At 47.6% G+C, this 22,663-nt stretch overlaps 1 protein-coding gene across 2 annotated transcripts in view; it reads left to right on the top strand.

Moving 5' to 3' along the window:
* The window catches only part of RAB3A (RAB3A, member RAS oncogene family), a 60,287-nt gene extending 48,143 nt beyond the window's left edge, over positions 1–12,144 (top strand). For both annotated transcript variants that reach the window (XM_075283672.1, XM_075283671.1), the window contains 2 exons: positions 8,950–9,074; positions 10,357–12,144. In XM_075283672.1, the coding sequence (XP_075139773.1) occupies positions 8,950–9,074; positions 10,357–10,547 (316 nt within the window). In that variant the 3' untranslated portion in view covers positions 10,548–12,144. The remainder of the gene's footprint in view (positions 1–8,949; positions 9,075–10,356) is intronic.
* Positions 12,145–22,663: the final 10,519 nt, after the last annotated feature.

Genomic DNA, 22,663 nt, shown 5'->3' with positions numbered 1-22,663 from the left:
GGGCATCCAGTTGACCGGCGCATTGTGCGGGAGGAGGAGATGAGACAGGAGTTGGAAGAGGAAGTGGTGGATGATGAGGACACTGACCCGACCTGGACAGGGGGGATGTCAAGCGGGGAAAGTAGTGTGGATGTTGAGGCAAGTGCAGCACCAAAAAGGGTAGCTAGAGGCAGAGGCAGAGGTCAGCAGCTTAGGCGAAGCCAGGCCACACCCGGAATCTCCCAAGATGTTCCAGTTCGTACCCAGCCCCGAAAAACTCCCACCTCGAGGGCACGTTTCTCGAAGGTGTGGAGTTTTTTCAAGGAATGCGCCGAGGACAGATATAGTGTTGTCTGCACAATTTGCCTCTCGAAATTGATTAGGGGCTCTGAGAAGAGCAACCTGTCCACCACTTCAATGCGCCGTCATTTGGAATCCAAGCACTGGAATCAGTGGCAGGCAGCAACGGCAGGACAAAGGCCGCCTGCCGTTCACGCCACTGCCACTGCCTCTGCCACTGCCTCTGCCTCTGCCACTGCCACTGCTGACTGTGCTGGCGATGCACTCCAGAGGACGAGCCAGGACACCACTTCATCTGCCTCCGCCACTTTGTTGACTTCTACCTCATCCTCCCCTGGTCCTGTCTTATCTCCTTCTCCTGCACCATCAAAGGCACCATCAGGCGTTTCTTTACAACAACCCACCATCTCTCAGACATTGGAGCGGCGGCAGAAATACACTGCTAACCACCCACACGCGCAAGCCTTGAACGCCAACATCGCTAAACTGCTGGCCCAGGAGATGTTGGCGTTCCGGCTTGTTGAAACTCCCGCCTTCCTGGACCTGATGGCAACTGCGGCACCTCGCTATGCCGTCCCTAGCCGTCACTACTTCTCCCGGTGTGCCGTCCCCGCCTTGCACCAGCACGTGTCACTCAACATCAGGCGGGCCCTTAGTTCCGCGCTTTGCACAAAGGTCCACTTGACCACCGACGCGTGGACAAGTGCATGCGGACAGGGACGCTACATTTCACTGACGGCACACTGGGTGAATGTAGTTGAGGCTGGGACTGCTTCCCAAACTGGCCCGGTGTACCTCGTCTCCCCGCCTAACATTCCTGGCAGGGACACGAGAAGAACACCCCCCTCCTCCTCCTCCTCTACCGCCTCCTCCTCCGCCACCGCCTCCTCCTCCGCCACCGCCTCCTCCTCCGCTGTTAGATTGACCCCAGCTACGAGTTGGAAACGTTGCAGCACTGGCGTTGGTAGACGTCAGCAGGCTGTGCTGAAGCTGATCAGCTTGGGGGACAGACAGCACACTGCCTCCGAGGTGAGGGATGCCCTCCTCGATGAGACGGCAATATGGTTTGAGCCGCTGCACCTGGGCCCAGGCATGGTCGTTTGTGATAACGGCCGGAACCTGGTAGCAGCTCTGGAGCTTGCCGGACTCCAACATGTTCCATGCCTGGCCCACGTCTTCAACCTAGTGGTGCAACGTTTCCTAAAGAGCTACCCCAATGTTCCAGAGCTACTGGTGAAAGTGCGGCGCATGTGCGCCCACTTTCGCAAGTCGACAGTAGCCGCTGCTAGCTTAAAATCTCTCCAGCAACGCCTGCATGTGCCACAACACCGGCTTTTGTGCGACGTCCCCACACGCTGGAACTCAACGTTTCAGATGTTGAATAGAGTGGTTGAGCAGCAGAGACCTTTGATGGAATACCAGCTACAAAACCCTAGGGTGCCACAAAGTCAGCTGCCTCAGTTTCACATCCATGAGTGGCCATGGATGAGAGACCTTTGTGACATCCTACGGGTCTTTGAGGAGTCCACAAGGAGGGTGAGCTCTGAGGATGCGATGGTGAGCCTTACAATCCCGCTCTTGTGTGTTCTGAGAGAATCCCTGATTGACATCAGGGATAACTCAGATCACACAGAGGAGTTAGGGATAGCATCCGATCCGTCACAGCTGGAGAGTAGGTCCACACATCTGTCCGCTTCACTGCGTTTAATGGAGGAGGAGGAGGAGGAGGAGGAGGAAGAAGAGTTGTCCGATGATGTGATGGTGATACAGGAGGCTTCCGGGCAACTTCGAATCGTCCCATTGTTGCAGCGCGGATGGGTAGACATGGAGGATGAGGAGGAAATGGAGATTGAACTTTCCGGTGGGGCCAGAGGAGTCATGCCAACTAACACTGTGGCAGATATGGCTGAGTTCATGTTGGGGTGCTTTACAACCGACAAGCGTATTGTCAAAATCATGGAGGACAACCAGTACTGGATCTTTGCTATCCTTGACCCCCGGTATAAAAACAACATCTCGTCTTTTATTCCGGTAGAGGGGAGGGCCAATCGCATCAATGCTTGCCACAGGCAATTGGTGCAGAATATGATGGAGATGTTTCCAGCATGTGACGTTGGCGGCAGGGAGGGCAGTTCCTCCAGTAGGCAACCAAGTTCTCACCGGTCCACACAAACGAGGGGCACACTGTCTAAGGTCTGGGACACCTTGATGGCACCCCCTCGCCAAAGTGCCGCCACGGAGGGTCCTAGTGTCACCAGGCGTGAGAAGTATAGGCGCATGTTGCGGGAATACCTTTCCGACCACAGCCCTGTCCTCTCCGACCCCTCTGCGCCCTACACGTATTGGGTGTCGAAGTTGGACCTGTGGCTTGAACTTGCCCTATATGCCTTGGAGGTGCTGTCCTGTCCTGCCGCCAGCGTCCTATCTGAGAGGGTGTTCAGTGCAGCCGGTGGCATCATCACTGACAAGCGCACCCGTCTGTCAGCTGAGAGTGCCGACCGGCTCACTTTGATAAAAATGAACCACCACTGGATAGAGCCTTCATTTTTGTGCCCACCTGTGTAAAGCACCCCAACATGAAACTCCATGTCTGTACTCAACCTCTCCAATTCCTCCGCATCCTCATACTCATCCACCATAAGCGTTGCACAATTCTGCTAATACTAAGCTCCCTCCAACATGATTTCCCCCAACTCTGCTGGTTAGAGGCTCCCTCCACCCTGATTTCCACCAACTCTGCTGGTTAGAGGCTCCCTCTACCCTGCTTTCCCACAACTCTGCTGGTTAGAGGCTCCCTCCACCATGAATTTGCCCAAACTGGGCTGTTTAGAGGCTCCCTCCACCATGAATTGGTCCAAACTGGGTTTTTTAGAGGCTCCCTCCACCATGAATTGGTCCAAACTGGGCTGTTTAGAGGCTCCCTCCACCATGAATTTGCCCAAACTGGGCTGTTTAGCGGCTCCCTCCACCATTAATTGGTCCAAACTGGGCTGGTTAGAGGCTCCCTCCACCATGAATTTGCCCAAACTGGGCTGTTTAGAGGCTCCCTCCACCATGAATTTGCCCAAACTGGGCTGTTTAGAGGCTCCCTCCCGCATGAATTGGTCCAAACTGGGTTTTTTAGAGGCTCCCTCCACCATGAATTGGTCCAAACTGGGCTGTTTAGAGGCTCCCTCCACCATGAATTTGCCCAAACTGGGCTGTTTAGCGGCTCCCTCCACCATTAATTGGTCCAAACTGGGCTGGTTAGAGGCTCCCTCCACCATGAATTTGCCCAAACTGGGCTGTTTAGAGGCTCCCTCCACCATGAATTTGCCCAAACTGGGCTGTTTAGAGGCTCCCTCCACCATGAATTGGTCCAAACTGGGTTTTTTAGAGGCTCCCTCCACCATGAATTGGTCCAAACTGGGCTGTTTAGAGGCTCCCTCCACCATGAATTTGCCCAAACTGGGCTGTTTAGCGGCTCCCTCCACCATTAATTGGTCCAAACTGGGCTGGTTAGAGGCTCCCTCCACCATGAATTTGCCCAAACTGGGCTGTTTAGAGGCTCCCTCCACCATGAATTTGCCCAAACTGGGCTGGTTAGAGGCTCCCTCCACCATGAATTGGTCCAAACTGGGGTTTTTAGAGGCTCCCTCCACCATGAATTGGTCCAAACTGGGCTGTTTAGAGGCTCCCTCCACCATGAATTTGCCCAAACTGGGCTGTTTAGCGGCTCCCTCCACCATGAATTGGTCCAAACTGGGCTGGTTAGAGGCTCCCTCCACCATGAATTTGCCCAAACTGGGCTGTTTAGAGGCTCCCTCCACCATGAATTTGCCCAAACTGGGCTGGTTAGAGGCTCCCTCCACCATGAATTGGTCCAAACTGGGGTTTTTAGAGGCTCCCTCCACCATGAATTGGTCCAAACTTGGCTGTTTAGAGGCTCCCTCCACCATGAATTGTTCCAAACTGGGGTGGTTAGAGGCTCCCTCCACCATTAATTGGTCCAAACTGGGCTGGTTAGAGGCTCCCTCCACCATTAATTGGTCCAAACTGGGCTGGTTAGAGGCTCCCTCCACCATGAATTGGTCCAAACTGGGGTTTTTAGAGGCTCCCTCCACCATGAATTGGTCCAAACTTGGCTGTTTAGAGGCTCCCTCCACCATTAATTGGTCCAAACTGGGCTGGTTAGAGGCTCCCTCCACCATGAATTGGTCCAAACTGGGTTTTTTAGAGGCTCCCTCCACCATGAATTGGTCCAAACTGGGGTTTTTAGAGGCTCCCTCCACCATGAATTGGTCCAAACTGGGCTGTTTAGCGGCTCCCTCCACCATTAATTGGTCCAAACTGGGCTGGTTAGAGGCTCCCTCCACCATGAATTGGTCCAAACTGGGTTTTTTAGAGGCTCCCTCCACCATGAATTGGTCCAAACTGGGTTTTTTAGAGGCTCCCTCCACCATGAATTTGCCCAAACTGGGCTGTTTAGAGGCTCCCTCCACCATGAATTGGTCCAAACTGGGCTGGTTAGAGGCTCCCTCCACCATGAATTTCCCAAAACTTGGCTGTTTAGAGGCTCCCTCCACCATTAATTGGTCCAAACTGGGCTGGTTAGAGGCTCCCTCCACCATGAATTGGTCCAAACTGGGGTTTTTAGAGGCTCCCTCCACCATGAATTGGTCCAAACTTGGCTGTTTAGAGGCTCCCTCCACCATTAATTGGTCCAAACTGGGCTGGTTAGAGGCTCCCTCCACCATGAATTGGTCCAAACTGGGTTTTTTAGAGGCTCCCTCCACCATGAATTTGCCCAAACTGGGCTGTTTAGAGGCTCCCTCCACCATGAATTTGCCCAAACTGGGCTGGTTAGAGGCTCCCTCCACCATGAATTGGTCCAAACTGGGGTTTTTAGAGGCTCCCTCCACCATGAATTGGTCCAAACTTGGCTGTTTAGAGGCTCCCTCCACCATGAATTGGTCCAAACTGGGGTGGTTAGAGGCTCCCTCCACCATTAATTGGTCCAAACTGGGCTGGTTAGAGGCTCCCTCCACCATTAATTGGTCCAAACTGGGCTGGTTAGAGGCTCCCTCCACCATGAATTGGTCCAAACTGGGGTTTTTAGAGGCTCCCTCCACCATGAATTGGTCCAAACTTGGCTGTTTAGAGGCTCCCTCCACCATTAATTGGTCCAAACTGGGCTGGTTAGAGGCTCCCTCCACCATGAATTGGTCCAAACTGGGTTTTTTAGAGGCTCCCTCCACCATGAATTGGTCCAAACTGGGGTTTTTAGAGGCTCCCTCCACCATGAATTGGTCCAAACTGGGCTGTTTAGCGGCTCCCTCCACCATTAATTGGTCCAAACTGGGCTGGTTAGAGGCTCCCTCCACCATGAATTGGTCCAAACTGGGTTTTTTAGAGGCTCCCTCCACCATGAATTGGTCCAAACTGGGTTTTTTAGAGGCTCCCTCCACCATGAATTGGTCCAAACTGGGCTGTTTAGAGGCTCCCTCCACCATGAATTTGCCCAAACTGGGCTGTTTAGCGGCTCCCTCCACCATGAATTGGTCCAAACTTGGCTGTTTAGAGGCTCCCTCCACCATGAATTGGTCCAAACTGGGGTGGTTAGAGGCTCCCTCCACCATTAATTGGTCCAAACTGGGCTGGTTAGAGGCTCCCTCCACCATTAATTGGTCCAAACTGGGCTGGTTAGAGGCTCCCTCCACCATGAATTGGTCCAAACTGGGGTTTTTAGAGGCTCCCTCCACCATGAATTGGTCCAAACTTGGCTGTTTAGAGGCTCCCTCCACCATTAATTGGTCCAAACTGGGCTGGTTAGAGGCTCCCTCCACCATGAATTGGTCCAAACTGGGTTTTTTAGAGGCTCCCTCCACCATGAATTTGCCCAAACTGGGCTGTTTAGAGGCTCCCTCCACCATGAATTTGCCCAAACTGGGCTGGTTAGAGGCTCCCTCCACCATGAATTGGTCCAAACTGGGGTTTTTAGAGGCTCCCTCCACCATGAATTGGTCCAAACTTGGCTGTTTAGAGGCTCCCTCCACCATGAATTGGTCCAAACTGGGGTGGTTAGAGGCTCCCTCCACCATTAATTGGTCCAAACTGGGCTGTTTAGAGGCTCCCTCCACCATGAATTGGTCCAAACTGGGCTGTTTAGAGGCTCCCTCCACCATGAATTTCCCAAAACTTGGCTGTTTAGAGGCTCCCTCCACCATTAATTGGTCCAAACTGGGCTGGTTAGAGGCTCCCTCCACCATGAATTTGCCCAAACTGGGCTGTTTAGAGGCTCCCTCCACCATGAATTTGCCCAAACTGGGCTGTTTAGAGGCTCCCTCCACCATGAATTTGCCCAAACTGGGCTGTTTAGAGGCTCCCTCCACCATGAATTGGTCCAAACTGGGTTTTTTAGAGGCTCCCTCCACCATGAATTGGTCCAAACTGGGCTGTTTAGAGGCTCCCTCCACCATGAATTTGCCCAAACTGGGCTGTTTAGCGGCTCCCTCCACCATTAATTGGTCCAAACTGGGCTGGTTAGAGGCTCCCTCCACCATGAATTTGCCCAAACTGGGCTGTTTAGAGGCTCCCTCCACCATGAATTTGCCCAAACTGGGCTGGTTAGAGGCTCCCTCCACCATGAATTGGTCCAAACTGGGGTTTTTAGAGGCTCCCTCCACCATGAATTGGTCCAAACTGGGGTTTTTAGAGGCTCCCTCCACCATGAATTGGTCCAAACTTGGCTGTTTAGAGGCTCCCTCCACCATTAATTGGTCCAAACTGGGCTGGTTAGAGGCTCCCTCCACCATTAATTGGTCCAAACTGGGCTGGTTAGAGGCTCCCTCCACCATTAATTGGTCCAAACTGGGCTGGTTAGAGGCTCCCTCCACCATGAATTTGCCCAAACTGGGCTGGTTAGAGGCTCCCTTTACCATGAATTGGTCCAAACTGGGGTTTTTAGAGGCTCCCTCCATCATGAATTTGCCCAAACTGGGGTGTTTAGAGGCTCCCTCCACCATGAATTTGCCCAAACTCTGCTGGTTAGAGGCTCAATCCACCCTGATTTTCAAAACAAATGTTGGTGCCAACCTCAACTTACTACAAGGGCCAAATTCACTGCTGGTGACAAGCTCTCCTCACTGCAAGTGCCAAATACACATGTTTCAAGGTGTTTTCCTACTGTCAGAGAGGTGGTATTGAGTGTGTAAAGTGTGTAGTTGTTAGGCTGTGATGTTGGGGTAATAGAGGGTCTTTGGTGTGTTAGATGCCCCCAGACATGCTTCCCCTGCTGTCCCAGTGTCATTCCAGAGGTGTTGGCATCATTTCCTGGGGTGTCATAGTGGACTTGGTGACCCTCCAGACACGGATTTGGGTTTCCCCCTTAACGAGTATCTGTTCCCCATAGACTATAATGGGGTTCGAAACCCGTTCGAACACACGAACATTGAGCGGCTGTTCGAATCGAATTTCGAACCTCGAACATTTTAGTGTTCGCTCATCTCTAGTAATCAACTGTTCTCCTGTGTGCTAATCACATGACCATGGACCGTAAATCACATGACCATGGTCAGACTTTTATCCACTAGAAGTAACAGAATGAATGACAACAAGCAGAGATCTAGAAAACTGTGAGGAATTGATACAGAAAGTATATTGGAAAATTGTGCAGCTTGTCATTATACAAACCATAACATTTGTCTCTCAATATTAGTCTGAAAGAGGCCAATTCCTTTAATGGTGGCAGGAAAGTGATGTATTTGAGTGACCTCACCAAGTACTTTCCAGCCACTGCTGAGGTCACAAGCACTTACAGTGGTGAGTGCGCAGCATGCGCTTGACACAAATAGTGGACATTGGAGTGCTCGGGACAGTTGAGAATATTTTTTTTTGTTTGTTTCAGCAACCCCAGCCTCCTCTGCAATTAATCCTTTAAAAAGGACCTTACATGAATTCAGCACACTGTCGGCTGTCCAGCAGTATATAAAACCGCATTTGCAGAAGGACATGAAAGTTCCTCTTTAAGGGGGTTATCCAGGGAATATTAAAGCTTACCAGTAAGTTTATTTCCTGGAAAACCCCTTTAATGCTGCCCCAATGCCCACTTATTCTCATAATGAGCATTTTTACAAATTATACCCCCATACCCAAAGGTCTTTCTTAAATATGAAGCCCACAGTTCCACTATGATATGTTTTATCCCATCCTCTATATAAATAAACCACGTAAATAAAAATGAAATAAACATGATACTCGCCTATCTCCGATTCCCCGAGGAGGAACCTCCACCGCTTCTCACTGAAGAGCACTGGGCCATTCTGGCGCAGGACAATGACGTCATCGCACCAATGTCTGTAGCTGAATGCAGACGTCTCAGAGCAGTTCATAGGCCACAGGCCTGTATTGGCTACTTACTAGTAGAGAAGAAAGCAAGAGATGCTTTCTGCTCTACTATGTACTTTACCTGCATCAGCGTCTGCATGACACCAAGTTAATGTGTAACTTGCGTTGCGCTGGGCTCCACAGCGTCAGTGGGCCCAAGGCCGCTGCCCCCTCTGCCCTTCCCCGCTAGCTACGCCTTTGGTAGTCAGTCATGAACCACCAGCTCTGAGTTATATTGTTTGTTTTTGCTTTATTAACCACCATCTAATAGATATAATGCAACGTTGATTGTATTTGACTTACTAGGTCAACTCAGATCAAAACCTATTCCTGGGACAATGCTCAAGTTCTACTGGTTGGTAACAAATGTGATATGGAGGATGAAAGGGTTGTATCATCGGAGCGAGGAAGACAGCTGGCAGATCACCTTGGTAAGGCGCATCAACTTTCTCATATTTTCTAAGCTTACCAGTGTTCACAAATAATACCATTGAATGATTAGAAGCAGAGGTGTAACTAGCAAAAACTGGGCCTCCCAGCAAACTTTTGACTGAGCCCTCCCACGCCATAGAGCCCAGTTTCCTGGCCTCCACACAGTATAACGCCCCATTTAGACACACTATAGTATTCCAAAGTGGCCTGCAGAAAGTATAATGTTCCATAGTGGCCCCTCCACACAGTATAGTGTCCCACAGCGGCACCTCCACATGGTATTATGCCCCACAGTGGCCCCTGCATATGGTATTATGCCCCACAGTGTCCCCTGCACACGGTATTATGCCCCACAGTGGCCCCTGCACATGGTATTTTGCCCCACAGTGGCCCCTGCATACGGTATTATGCCCCACAGTGGCCCCTGCACACAGTATTATGTCCCACAGTGGCCCCTGCACACAGTATTATGTCCCACAGTGGCCCCTGCACACAGTATTATGTCCCACAGTGGCCCCTGCATGCAGTATTATGCTCTCACAAACTATTATTCTCCGGGGTCTCTTTAGACCCACAAGTATAATGACCGGAGGCCCAGAGCAGGTGACAAACATAAAAACCACTGTTATTTATCTCTCCGGGGCTCCATCACACTCCCTGCTTCTTATGGCCCTCTTCAATGTTGGCACAGTCGTCACGTGGGCCAGTGCGGCGTTGCAACACATAATGACGCTGGCCTAGCCCATATCATATCTGGTATGTCACCAAAAAGGCTGGAAGTCACACCAGATCTTAGGAGAGGTGAGTAACACTGTTTTTTATGTCATTAAGGCTGCCATAGATTATATTTATTTTTTTTTGCATTTTTGTTTAAGGCAAACCCAAAAATGGCAACAGAAGGAATAAGACATGTATAGGAAATACTTATACACTATTTTTTTGTGCTGTCAATGATCTGATTTTTTTTTTCTTTCCATTTTTTTTTATGTTTTACATGTCCCTTCCTGTTGCAACAAATGGGTCCATGAAAAAAATTAATCGGTTAAAACTCAGTCCAGACTCATCTTAATGTTGTGAATAGAGAGTAACTTGTTATAATGAAGAACAGATATTTATTCTTGCAAATATCCAAATCTTTTCTGTGTACTCAGGGAACCTTTTGCAGCTTCCAGTCTGCAGGCACTCTTATCTAGATGTTTGTTCATGGCCCAGTGGAAAACTTGAGAGGCAGGTTTGAAGGATGTTAAGGAATATGCTAACTCTCCACTTGTTACCCTACAGGTTTTGAATTCTTTGAAGCCAGTGCTAAAGACAACATTAATGTGAAGCAGACATTTGAACGTTTGGTGGACATAATCTGTGAAAAGATGTCCGAAAGCTTGGATACGGCTGATCCAGCTGTAACTGGAGCAAAACAGGGACCTCAGCTTACTGACCAGCAGGCTCCACCACACCAGGACTGTGCCTGCTAAAGAACATGCCTTTCCTTGTCCAAGATATATATATATATATATATATATATATATATATATATATATATATATATATATATATATATATATATTACACACACACAACACACACAGCATTCCGCACCCCTGCCCCTATTGGCTGTAAAATGGTGACCTCTCCCTCACTGACCTTTTAAAACCTGCATATCATCAGAAGATGACTTTGTCTGTTACAACCTTTTTAGTTAGAATCTATGTAGCAAAAAGAGAGTTAAAACTGAGTGGTTGAATAAAAAAAATAATTAAAAAATTGATTATATTTAAAAATATATATATATAGATATGTATATGTATAGAGAGAGTGTGTTAACAATAGTACAGAGAATGAAATGACTGGAAAAATACCATATTTGTACAGAGTCTTTCTACTATGAGAAATAGTGGTGACGAAACACTAATATCTATATAAAGAGACGGCCTCTGACTTTGTACAAAATGGCTTTTTTTTTTTCAAGAGTTTCAATGGCAATATCCATCAGAAATAAGAGATTCTATAAATGTTTTCGCATGAAACATGAATGTTCTATCAGTCTACCCTGAATTGCTTTTTGTGTGTGCATTGAAACACTTCCATATCGTACCTCTTGCCACTCTTTTGTGTTAAGATTATTTATATATACAGTATATATTTTATTATACTTTTTGTTTTCCTGTGTCTGAATTTGCAATACATATGTGAGAATCTATCTTCCTATTTTTAATGGAGTGCCGTTCCAGGTTCCCGCCACAAGGAGGCAGCTGCTTATTGAGGAGTACTGTGGCCAGTAATAGTCCTTTTCATGTCCTGACTTTAGGCAGTGATAGAATATTATTCTTTCAATAAATATTCCAGTCCTATTTAATTTTTGATCTCCTAGAGTATATAGTCAGATATATAGCAAATTGTATGTTAAATATTACAGGCTTTTTAAAGATGCATTTGAGTGCTGTGAATCTCCTCTGCAATTTTGTTGACGTAGTTACTGAAGTGAAAAAGAGGATCATTTTGTTTTAATAAATGTATTTCTAAAAAGAGTCAGCTCTTGAAAAACAAACAAAAAAAAACAACAAACCCTCTTTAAAGGTGCAACATCTCCATTGTTCTGTTCAACAAGAAGTGTTTTTCAGCACACAACATCCAGTGAAATAAGAAAGCTCTTACTCCTGGGACCTTAGAACCGCCACTATCTCTGCAGATGGTTTTGCTTCTTAAATTGACTACGTAATAGTCTATGCCAAAAAAGAACTTTTCCTAGATGCATTTTGTTCCCTGGAGCTACTAGACTGGCCCCTCTACTCTAGTCCTTTATTTTGACACATTCCCATCATTCAGTCGGTGACATCTTGTTAACAGGTTCCATTTATTGAATTCTAGATGACATGGATGAAGTAAATCTGATGAAGAACCACTAGCAGATTTTCCTGGAGTGGCTCCAAAGTGATAAAACAGAGCATTGTGCATGCATAAATAACATTTTATGTGTGTGGAACTAAGGAAGGCGTTGTTAGTTGCACCTTTAACAGAAATGGTTTACTTGATTTTTCCAAGTTAAGAATAAAGTCTTCAGTCTTCTGTTCACCTGGTTAGTTGTTCTTTTCTTCTCACTTATGGTCACGTCACATGTTACTCACTTTAACCTATGAGATTTACATGTATATGAGGCTGGACATACATTGAAGGTGCAAGTGCATGTAAACCAAATCCACCTACACACTACAGAAGGTGCACTGGAGGTCTTCAACACATTTTGTGGCAATTATTGCTGCATTTTTACCTACATACCCAGGAATCGTAGGTAAAAAAACATAGCAAAAACCAGGTTTCGGCCGGGTCTCCATGGGACAGAAACACCAAGATTTGCCCATGGAAGAAACATCGCAGCGTTTTTACAGTACAGGCAAAGTGGATGATATTCTAGCGAATCCAATGCTGCCCACTTTGCAGTAAAAACCGCCATGCGGACACGCTGCAATTTCAAAAACTGGCACAGTTCTGGAAATCACAGCATGTTAAGTATACCTACAGAAACGCTGGCGGTTTCCACATAGGTATAATTGTAACAAAGTCCGCAAAAGAAAACTCTGCAAACTTTTTAAAATTGCTGCGGGAAGAACTGCAATGGGTTGCTGACGCGGTTTTTCCGCAGCACTTTTTTGCTGCAGGACGCCCCATGGGGCATCAGCCTTCACTTTTTTTTTTTTTGCTGCAGTTTAATCTGCTGGATGAAATGAAAGACTTCTCTCTATTCTGAACCATTTCTACATTACTGTAGGGTTGGTTACTGATGCAGTGAACAGATTTGTCTTGTGGCAATCTTGCTGCTGAGATATTCAACCTTTATGCCATATGCAAATGACTGTTAAATGCATCTGAGGCAGAGCCATTGAGAAAGATGATCAGGAAGGCCGGGACGGTAATAAACCTTCCCTGTTTTCTCCCCATTTCTGCAGCTGCACAACTTCTTGCAGAATAACACAAACACTATCTGGATGTATATACTATACCTATATTATGCATACTGTATATACGATATCTAAAGCTGCAGTCTGCATTAATTTTTTTTTATCAAATTGAAAGCAGGTTTAATGAACATTAGTCTGAAGTGCATGAGGACGGATCCAAATGGAAAGTCCTGCTTTTATTGGTGACTAAAGAAAAGTTTACTGTCAATTGTTCCGGACCTCTTCTAGATTGGAACAGTTGACATTGTGCCGAAAGTGTAAACCTTGCCTACATACAACAGTAACAGAAGTGGGCAGCATTCACATGACATGCCACTGTTCTATAGTGATATATGTTTGGTAATCCTACCTGTCTCTTAGTCTGAACTCAATCGAGCACATATGGGGAATTCTGAATAGACAAGTTAGGCATCGATCTCCATTCAGCATCCAGGCTCTAAAAAAAGGTTGTTCATGAAGAATAGAAAAAGATGTTACAACGTTCACAATTTGTTCATTCCATGCCTAAAAGACTTGACGCAGTCAATGTAAATCATGGAGGTCATACAAAATCCTAGTGTTTAATGTGGGTGTATTCATTTTTGTATCAAATAATTTGAGTAAACCTGAATCTTTTCATTCTTGTCAAAATTTTGGAAATTATTTTCTTCAGTGAGATATTAAGGTCTTACTTTTCAAAAGCGGTGGTCTCATTTGTGCTGTGGACTGTACATTGTTTCAAGATATTTGTTTGTAGTCCATAAGGCTTAGTTGATATGTGCGTGGTCCATTCTTCTGTTCCACAGTAGATATCATTATTTACAATGGTTGCATTATTATATTTTATTTTTTTGGACCGATTTGGTGACTTATGCATATATGAATTTGGCTTAATGGGGTTCTCCCATGAACATAACCTTATATAAATTTGTAGTCAATGAAAATGTTACAAATATAAATAAAAATTTGGTAGAATTTTAAACATTTTCTCTAACCATCTTACTGGTGACAGTCTTTTGTCTTGATCGGTTGCCAATGGAAACAACTATGAATGCAGGATCTTTCTATGATATGGCACTTCTCAGAAACCCAACCATGACATCCTTATTAAGGCTGGGTTATCTTCTCATGCATGTAGTGCCCGTGCCTGGCAACCTATCAAGACAACAGACTATTACAACTAAGATGGTTAGAGAAAATCTGCAACATTTTTCATTATTTATATTTGTGTAAATGTTAAAGAGGACCTTTCACCATATCCGGGCACAGGCAGTTCTATATACTGCCAGAAAGCTGACAGTGCGCTGAATTCAGCGCACTGTCGGCTTTCCCGATCTGTGCCCGGTGTGAAGAGCTTACGGCCCGGTACCGTAGCTCTTCTATGGTCAGAAGGGCGTTTCTGACCATTGGCCAGAGACGTCTTTCTGCCTCGCGGCGCCAATCACGCTGTGCTGTGGAGCGGGGAGGAACGCCCCCTCCCTCTGCTCACACAGCTTGTCCGTAGACGAGCATTATCAGGAGAGGGAGGGGGCGTTCCTCCCCGCTCCACAGTACAGCGCGATTGGCGCCGCGAGGCAGAAGGACGTCTCTGGCTAATGGTCAGAAACGCCCTTCTGACTGTAAAGCGCTACGGTACCGGGACCGATAGCGCTTTACACCGGGCACGGATCGGGAAAGCCGACAGTGCGCTGAATTCAGCGCACTGTCAGCTTTCTGGCAGTATATAACACTGCATGTGCCCTGATATGGTGAAAGGTCCTCTTTAACTGTTCATTGTTTACAAACTTAAACATGGTTATGTTTATGGGAAAACTCCTTTAAGTAAGACTTCAAAATGGTACATACTAAGTTCTGACCTCTGAAAGAAGTAGATATAACTGTATGCAGTTAAGGCTGGTTGCAAATGACTGTGCTTCCGACTGGCCGTGAATTGAAGGAACAGGCGGCGCATGGGGGACATCCATGTGCTGGCCGTGTTTCTGCGGCCCCTTTCATTAAATGAATAGGAGCCATGGAAACAGGGCCGCAAAATAGGACAGGAATAGGACCTGTTATGTGTCCCGGACTGTTGGCCCGCACACATGACCATGTAATTCATGGTCATGCGTACGGGCCCGTAGAAATTAATGGGTCAGTGTGCTATCCAGGAAAAGCACGGATAGTACACTGATCTCAGCCACAGTTGTCTGCAAGAGGCCTTAGACAGTGCTCACCAATACTTTTCTGCAAAGTAGCAGTACCCCAAGGAAGTGAATAATGGCAGAAGTGCAAAGTGAGCATTCCTTATTTTACTTTTTTAAATTTTGGAGTACTTTGACATACATTTAATAATTTGTAAAAACCCTTTAAATGAAATCTACAACCTCCCCATGTCAATAAGTAAAATAGCGCTCACTGCTTATAACCCCTATCCATCAAACTGTCCTCCCATCCATACTAGATAAACTTCCACTCCTCAAACATCCCCTTTGTCATATAAAGCTTATATTGCCTCATTTGACCCCCCTCATTCCCATATATTCAGTACTTCTTTACCCTCTCTACAACTCGTAAGTCCAGTAACTGGAATGGTGCTGCTTTCTAGCCCACCCTTCCTGTGGGGTTGCTGGGGCAGTAATCAGTGCTTCAGTAATCAGTGTAATCAGTACCTCACATGTTTGTGTGCATAATAGTGATGGGCTGTCTCAGAACTAGTGTTTCCGCCTTCATTTAACTATAAAGACATTGCCTGACCTACAACCCTTCAGCTGCTGGCCTTCATGTTTAATAACATTTTTACCACCTTAACCCTGCATCAATAACTTCAGTGAGAAATTCCATTTAAAGGGGCTCTATCTTTGGGAAAAGTCATTTTTAGCTAATCACATACATGCATAGCCTTTAGAAAGGCTATTCCACACCTACCTTTAGTATGTGAATCGCCTCAGTGGCTTTTGAATGACCCCGTTTTTTATTCATATGCTTCCAGCCAGCACAGGAAGTTCCCAGCAGCACTCCTCTCTGCTATTCTTTCCTATCTGTGTGTGCAAACGGGAAGTCAGCAGCAGCAGCCTGTGCTGTACACATACATAGGAAAGAATAGCAGAGGGTGCCAATGAGACTTCCAGGTTGCACCAAGAGTCTAATTAGCATATGAATAAAAGCGGGCTCATTCAAAAACCACTGAGGCGATTTACATGCAAAAGGTATGTGTGGAATAGCCTTTTTAAAGGCTATGCATGTATGTGCTTAGTTAAAAATGACTTTTCCCAATGATAGAGCCCCTTTAAGAGGTACAAACATTCTTAAACATGCAAGACAGCAGTTGGAAAGCTTAATATAGTAGTGCTTCACCACCACAGTAGTAAAGGCTCTGCTCACCACCTCACTAGTAGCGGCACATGAGTGTTTCATGTCGGGTTGCCATGAGGTTGACTTCTGGAAGCCCCCACATCTGGACAATACATTGGAACACCTCTGGATTGAGGGACCATTCTCCTGATACGGCAATACCTTGACTCAACTGATCCGCTACTATGTTCAGAGAGCCCTTGATGTGAACAGCGGTCAACTGGGTCAGGTTCGTCTCGGCCCAGGTAATTATCACATTTGTCACTTTCAGGAAAAGTCTGGACCAGGTTTGTTTAGGTACAACACTGACGTCATGTTGTCTGTTCGCACTTTGACCGCCTTCCCTTTGAGCTATGGTGAGAAGTGCACAAGTTCCAGGTATATCGCCTTGAGTTGCCTCTGATTAGAGGATCCCTCTTTCGGGCTGCTCCAATACTCTTGAACAGTCCTCTCGTCCAGATGGGCTCCCCATCCTGTCTGGAATGCACCTGTTGTCAACAGAGTCCAAACTGGTTGGACTAAGGACCTTCCGTCTTTCAGGTGTATTCACCATCTGAGGGAAAGACGGGTACCGGGAGAAAGGCAGATCTTTTGTGCAACCCCTGTGGAGACCCGTTCCAGGCGCTTAACATTTCCGTCTGGAGGGGACGCAAATGCCATAAAGCCCAAGGTACTGCTCTGGTCGAGGATGACATTAGGCCAAGGCCTCTCCTGGCGGTTTTGACAGATACCTGCCTTGTTTTGTACAGAAAACAGGCAGCAGCCTGAATTCTCAATGTCCTTGGGATGGAAAGTGAGATCTGCAGAGGCTCTGAGTCCAGAAGGAAACCTAGAAACTTCCTCCGGGTAGATGGTGTCACCTCTGATTTCTCCCAATTGATTAGCCACCGTAACCTCTGCAGGAAGGAGGTGGCTAACAGAAGATGACGTTTGAGGACTTTGAGCTTTTATAAGCCATTTGTCCAGATAGGGAACTATGAACAGGCTCTGAAGCCTAAGAGCGGCGGCAACTGGAGCCCCCACCTTGGTGAAGGTGTATGCCGAAGGGTAGAGCAGCAAACTGGTAATGCTCCCTGTGACCGGGGATCTGAATGGAAATCCTGAGGAACCTCCTGTGTCGTTGAACAATGGGTATATGCAAGTAGAGATCCTTTGGTCTAGTGTGACCCTCACCTTGCCTTGCCCAAAGGAGGGACCTTTTCCAAGGCGCCCTTCTGAATATACTCCCGATGGAGTTCTTCAAGATGGACTGTCGAGCGACAGGCAGAGGGCGAGTTGACAAGAAGTGGTCTAGAGGTGGCAGAGATAATTTGATGGCGTAACCTCTCTCGATGACTTGGGGTCCTGAATGGAAGTTTGCCATGCAGGAAGAAAGTGGGAGAGTCTGTATCCCAGGGAGCGAGCACCAGTCAAAGGTTAGGCTTCTTCCTGGCCTCTGGGACGGGAAGAGCCACGACCTCTACCAGAGGGCTCTCGTCTTCCTCTTGCAGCTTGGGTTAACGATTTGACTTTGGTGTCCGCCAAACATTCCATCAAATTATCCAGGGCGTGACCAAAGCCTGCAGGCTCGAATGGAAGGGTACACAAGGCGAACTTCAAGGTTCCCCCACGTCCAAACAGCAGCACAACAGATGGGGTATTCCTGCCCCTGTGTGCGGTTTAGGACAGGTGGAATTTTAATTAGTCAAAATTAAATGCAGCCGTACCCCCTCTATAAGAGGGTAAGAGAACCTCCTCCCCTTGTGTTTTTTTCTGTCCTGTGCAGGACAGGTGGAAGGAGGTTCTGTTACCTCCTTACAGATTGATTTTTTTCCTTCCCCTGGCCTTACCTGGCCTGGAGCTTCTGAGTCCGCTGGCCGGTCCACACTTGCTGGCTCCCAGTGTGTTTCTGCACTTACGGGAGCTGGCCGTTGCTGTGCATTTCTCCCAGCCGGAGTTGGATGTGTGTCTTCATCTTCTTCCCCGCCTCTTCTTCTTCTGACGTCTTCGGATCCCGTCCTCCTCCGGCGCTTGCTCGCGGACACTAATAAAAAAATATAGCCTGGGCGCATGCGCAGTAGCCGTAGTAGAAGCCGCGTGCTACTGCGCATGCGCCCGGGCTATTTTTTTTTTTTTATCAGTGTCCGCGAGCAAGCGCCGGAGGAGGACGGGACCCGAAGATGTCAGAGGAAGAAGAGGCGGGGAAGAAGAAGACGGCGCACCCTGAATGCCCGCCCAGGGTGCACGTTCCGTAAGTAGAGAACATTCTTATATAAGTTATTATTTTAAAACGGGGGGGTAGTTTAATTTAACTTTTACAGTGCCTGAATAGCCTTTTTAAAGGCTATGCACGCATATGTGGGGCTCTATCAGCATGATTTTGCTGATAGAGCCCCTTTAAGCTCCCCTGAGCAGAGCCTGTATTGCTCTGTAGCTGGATCAAGCTCCACACATTGAGTGCATTGCTGAATCCTTGCTGCTTGACGTGTGATTGTGGTCATCCACGGTACTGGGTTTAACCTAGCTAGGCTATGGTTTCCATGTCTTTAAATACTGATTTGTTGTTTCTGTTTTTAACAGATGTCTTCCTCTCCTATGGACGTTGAACCGCCGAGACGGAAAGGGACGGCCAAGCGTAGGCATCTCGCTTGCAGAGGATGCGATATTCCTCTTCCCGACGGCTATGAATTTAATAGGTGCCGTCAGTGCCGGGCTCCTCCCCCGGAAGAACACGCTATGCGCGACATGATTGCCTGGGTCAAGGAACTTGTCTCGGATACCGTCCATGAGATGGAGTCTTTTTCACAGACCGCTAAAAGACCTCGTACACATTCGCGGCCTTCAGTATATCCCTCGGAAGAAGGATCTTATAATATGGATGTCTCCTCCTCTGATGAGGATCCAGAGTCTGCTGGGTCCGCATTTCCGGTTGAAAGAATGCAGAAATTGATTAAGTCCATCCGTCCAGGCTGGCGTGATGTTGACGAGGGGGAAGCCTCGGATTCCACCTATAGAAGGTCTAGGGCCTTCCAAGTGGATCCAGCCCTGGCCAAGGCTATGGAAGCCGAATGGAAACGCCCTGAGAAGGCTTTTTTCCAATCCAAAAATTTAAACTGATGTTCCCCTTGGAAGGGGGTGAACGAATTGGCTGGATGACTCCTCCAAAAGTGGATTTAGCTGTGGCCAAGCTTTCAAGGCGTATTGTCGTGCCATCAGAGGATGGTTCTAATTTATCTGACCCTATGGATAGGTGTACAGAGTGCCTCCTCAGATGTATTCATTCGGCTGCTGCATCTCAAGCCTCCATCGGAGTGGCCTCCTCCGAAGTCTCCAACAAGCTACGGTCAGACCTAGCGAGACTTCAGCGTGACATAGATGATGGGGTTCCTCGTGATGACCTGCTGGCATCCTTCTCATCTCTCCTCTTGGCAACAGACTTCCTGACGGAAGCCTCTACATACCAAGTAAAAGCGGCCGCCAAGGGTATGGCCTTATCTGCTGCTGCCAGAAGACCCCTCTGGCTTAAGCCATGGAAGGCAGACAACGCCTCCAAATATAGTATTTGTGCCCTGCCTTTTGAGCCTGACCGGTTGTTTGGCAAGCGCCTGGATGAGATTATGGAGGGACTTGCTGACAGTAAGGGGAAATCCCTTCCACAGGCATACAAGAATAGACCCGGGACTTCGTCTCATGGTAGAGGGTCATACCGCCAGTCTTCATCTAGAGGGCAGTATTCCAGAAGATCTGGGGGTCAGGCCAGAGGATCTGGCCGTCGCTTTTCTAAAGAAGAGCCCAAAAAGTCTTTTTGACAACTACTGCAGCCCGTCGGTGGACAGCCCGCTACCTGTCGGAGGTCGCTTAACGAAATACCTTCCAGCTTGGCAACAAAACATCCAGGACCCCTGGGTCCTCCAACTAATTCAACACGGATACCGCATAGATTTCGTGTCTCCGCCTCGCGACAAATATATCGCAACCCGCTCTTTCAATCAAAAGCAGGTGTGGCTGGAAGGAATGATCCGAGAATATCTGGAAAAAGCGGCCTTAGAGCCTGTGCCACCGGCCGAAGAGGGCTTGGGCGTATACTCTCCAGTCTTCCTGGTGCCCAAAGTATCAGGGGGCTGGAGGATGATAATCAATCTCCGTTACTTAAACCAGTTCACCCGCAAACTACATTTCCCAGCTCATTCAGATGAGTCGAGGGATATTTTGGAGGCTCCCCCCAGTGCACAACCTGGTCACTCAGGGTGCCAGAGTATGCCAAGATCTCAAGAGGTTCAACTTGCCAGCCTGGAAGTTGACCGATCCTTACCAGGACTAGAAGAATTGTCCTTAGCCGTCCGCAACACCATAGCCCATTCAAGGGCTCCAGCTACCAACCAGGCTTATCTCAGGGTCTACAACACCTTTAAAACCTGGTGTATGGATAAGCAGAGATCACATGTTGATCCATCCACGCAAAGCCTACTGGAATTCTTGCAGGATGGTCTGGACAAGGGCCTTACGCCTGCTACACTTAAAGTGCAGGTGTCTGCCTTGTTTAAACAAGCGCTTGTCACAGGATGTATTTATATCCAGGTTCCTGAAAGGTGCAACCAGGCTAAGGCCTGCTACAAGACCTCCGGTTCCGCAGTGGGACCTCTCAACGGTTTTGATAGGGCTTTGCAGCCCTCCGTTTGAACCCATGCAGGAGGCAAGCCTTAAACTAATGTCGGTTAAACTGGCTTTTCTCTTGGCGATTACATTAGCCAAACGCGTGGGGGAACTGCAGGCTCTATCAGCACATGAGCCTTATACAACCTTCTTCCCTGATCGGGTGCAGTTAAGGTTTTTGCCAGGTTTTTTTTACCTAAGGTTCCCTCCTATAGTAACCTGAATCAGGTTATTTCATTACCTGTGTTTTTTCCCTCTCCCTCCTCTCCTGAGGAGGAAAGATGGCACTCGCTGGATTTGGTAAGGTGCTTACGCATCTATTTAGAACGCACCAGTGAGTTTAGAAAGTCCAAGGGGTCTAAAATTTCAAAACCTATACTATCCAAATGATTAAGGAGGCTATAAGATTGTCTTTTGTGTCTCAGGGGCTTACTCCCCCAGATTTTGTAAGGGCCCATTCCACTAGGGCAATGTCCACTTCCTGGGCAGAGAGGCACTCTGTCTCCTTAGAGCATATATGTATGGCTGCCACTTGGCAGTCTCATTTAACCTTTGTTAAGCATTACCGTCTGGACCTGCAACGGTCAGAGGCTACCACCTTCGGTCATAATGTGTTGTCATCTGTATGCCGAGGGGGCCCTCCCTAGGGGTAATCTCGCTACATCCCCATCTGTTGTGCTGCGGTTTGGACGTGGGGGAATCGAGGGTTATGAATGATAACCTGTTTCCCTTAGTCCAAACAGCAGCACAAGTTTTTTTCCCTCCCTATATATTGCAGATATTTTTACTTTATAATTAACACAAGGGGAGGAGGTTCTCTTACCCTCTTATAGAGGGGGTACGGCTGCATTTAATTTTGACTAATTAAAATTCCACCTGTCCTAAACCGCACACAGGGGCAGGAATACCCCATCTGTTGTGCTGCTGTTTGGACTAAGGGAAACAGGTTATCATTAGAGATGAGCGAACAGTGTTCTATCGAACACATGTTCGATCGGATATCAGGGTGTTCGCCATGTTCGAATCGAATCGAACACCGCGTGGTAAAGTGCGCCAAAATTCGATTCCCCTCCCACCTTCCCTGGCGCCTTTTTTGCACCAATAACAGCGCAGGGGAGGTGGGACAGGAACTACGACACCGGGGGCATTGAAAAAAATTGGAAAAAGTCATTTGCTGCCGAAATCAGGTGACCTCCATTTTAGACGAATAGTGGATTTCAAATCCGGGTCATATGAGAATGTGAACTTTGTGACTATGAGACAGGGATAGCTGTACAGGCAGGGATAGCTAGGGATAACCTTTATTTAGGGGGGAATGTTATTAAAAATAACTTTTTGGGGCTCTATCGGGTGTGTAATTATGATTTTTGTGAGATAAACTTTTTCCCATAGGGATGCATTGGCCAGCGCTGATTGACCAAATTCCGTACTCTGGCCAATCAGTGCTGGCCAATGCATTCTATTAGCTTGAAGAAGCAGAGTGTGCACAAGGGTTCAAGCGCACCCTCGGCTCTGATGTAGCAGAGCCGAGGGTGCACTTGAACCCTTGTGCACCCTCGGCTCTGCTACATCAGAGCCGAGGGTGCGCTTGAACCCTTGTGCAGCCTCGGCTCTGCTACATCAGAGCCGAGGGTGCGCTTGAACCCTTGTGCACACTCTGCTTCATCAAGCTAATAGAATGCATTGGCCAGCGC

Source organism: Leptodactylus fuscus, chromosome 1, assembly GCF_031893055.1.
Source record: "Leptodactylus fuscus isolate aLepFus1 chromosome 1, aLepFus1.hap2, whole genome shotgun sequence".
Taxonomy (NCBI): Eukaryota; Metazoa; Chordata; class Amphibia; order Anura; family Leptodactylidae; genus Leptodactylus; species Leptodactylus fuscus.
This window is presented reverse-complemented; position numbering and strand designations above follow the sequence as displayed.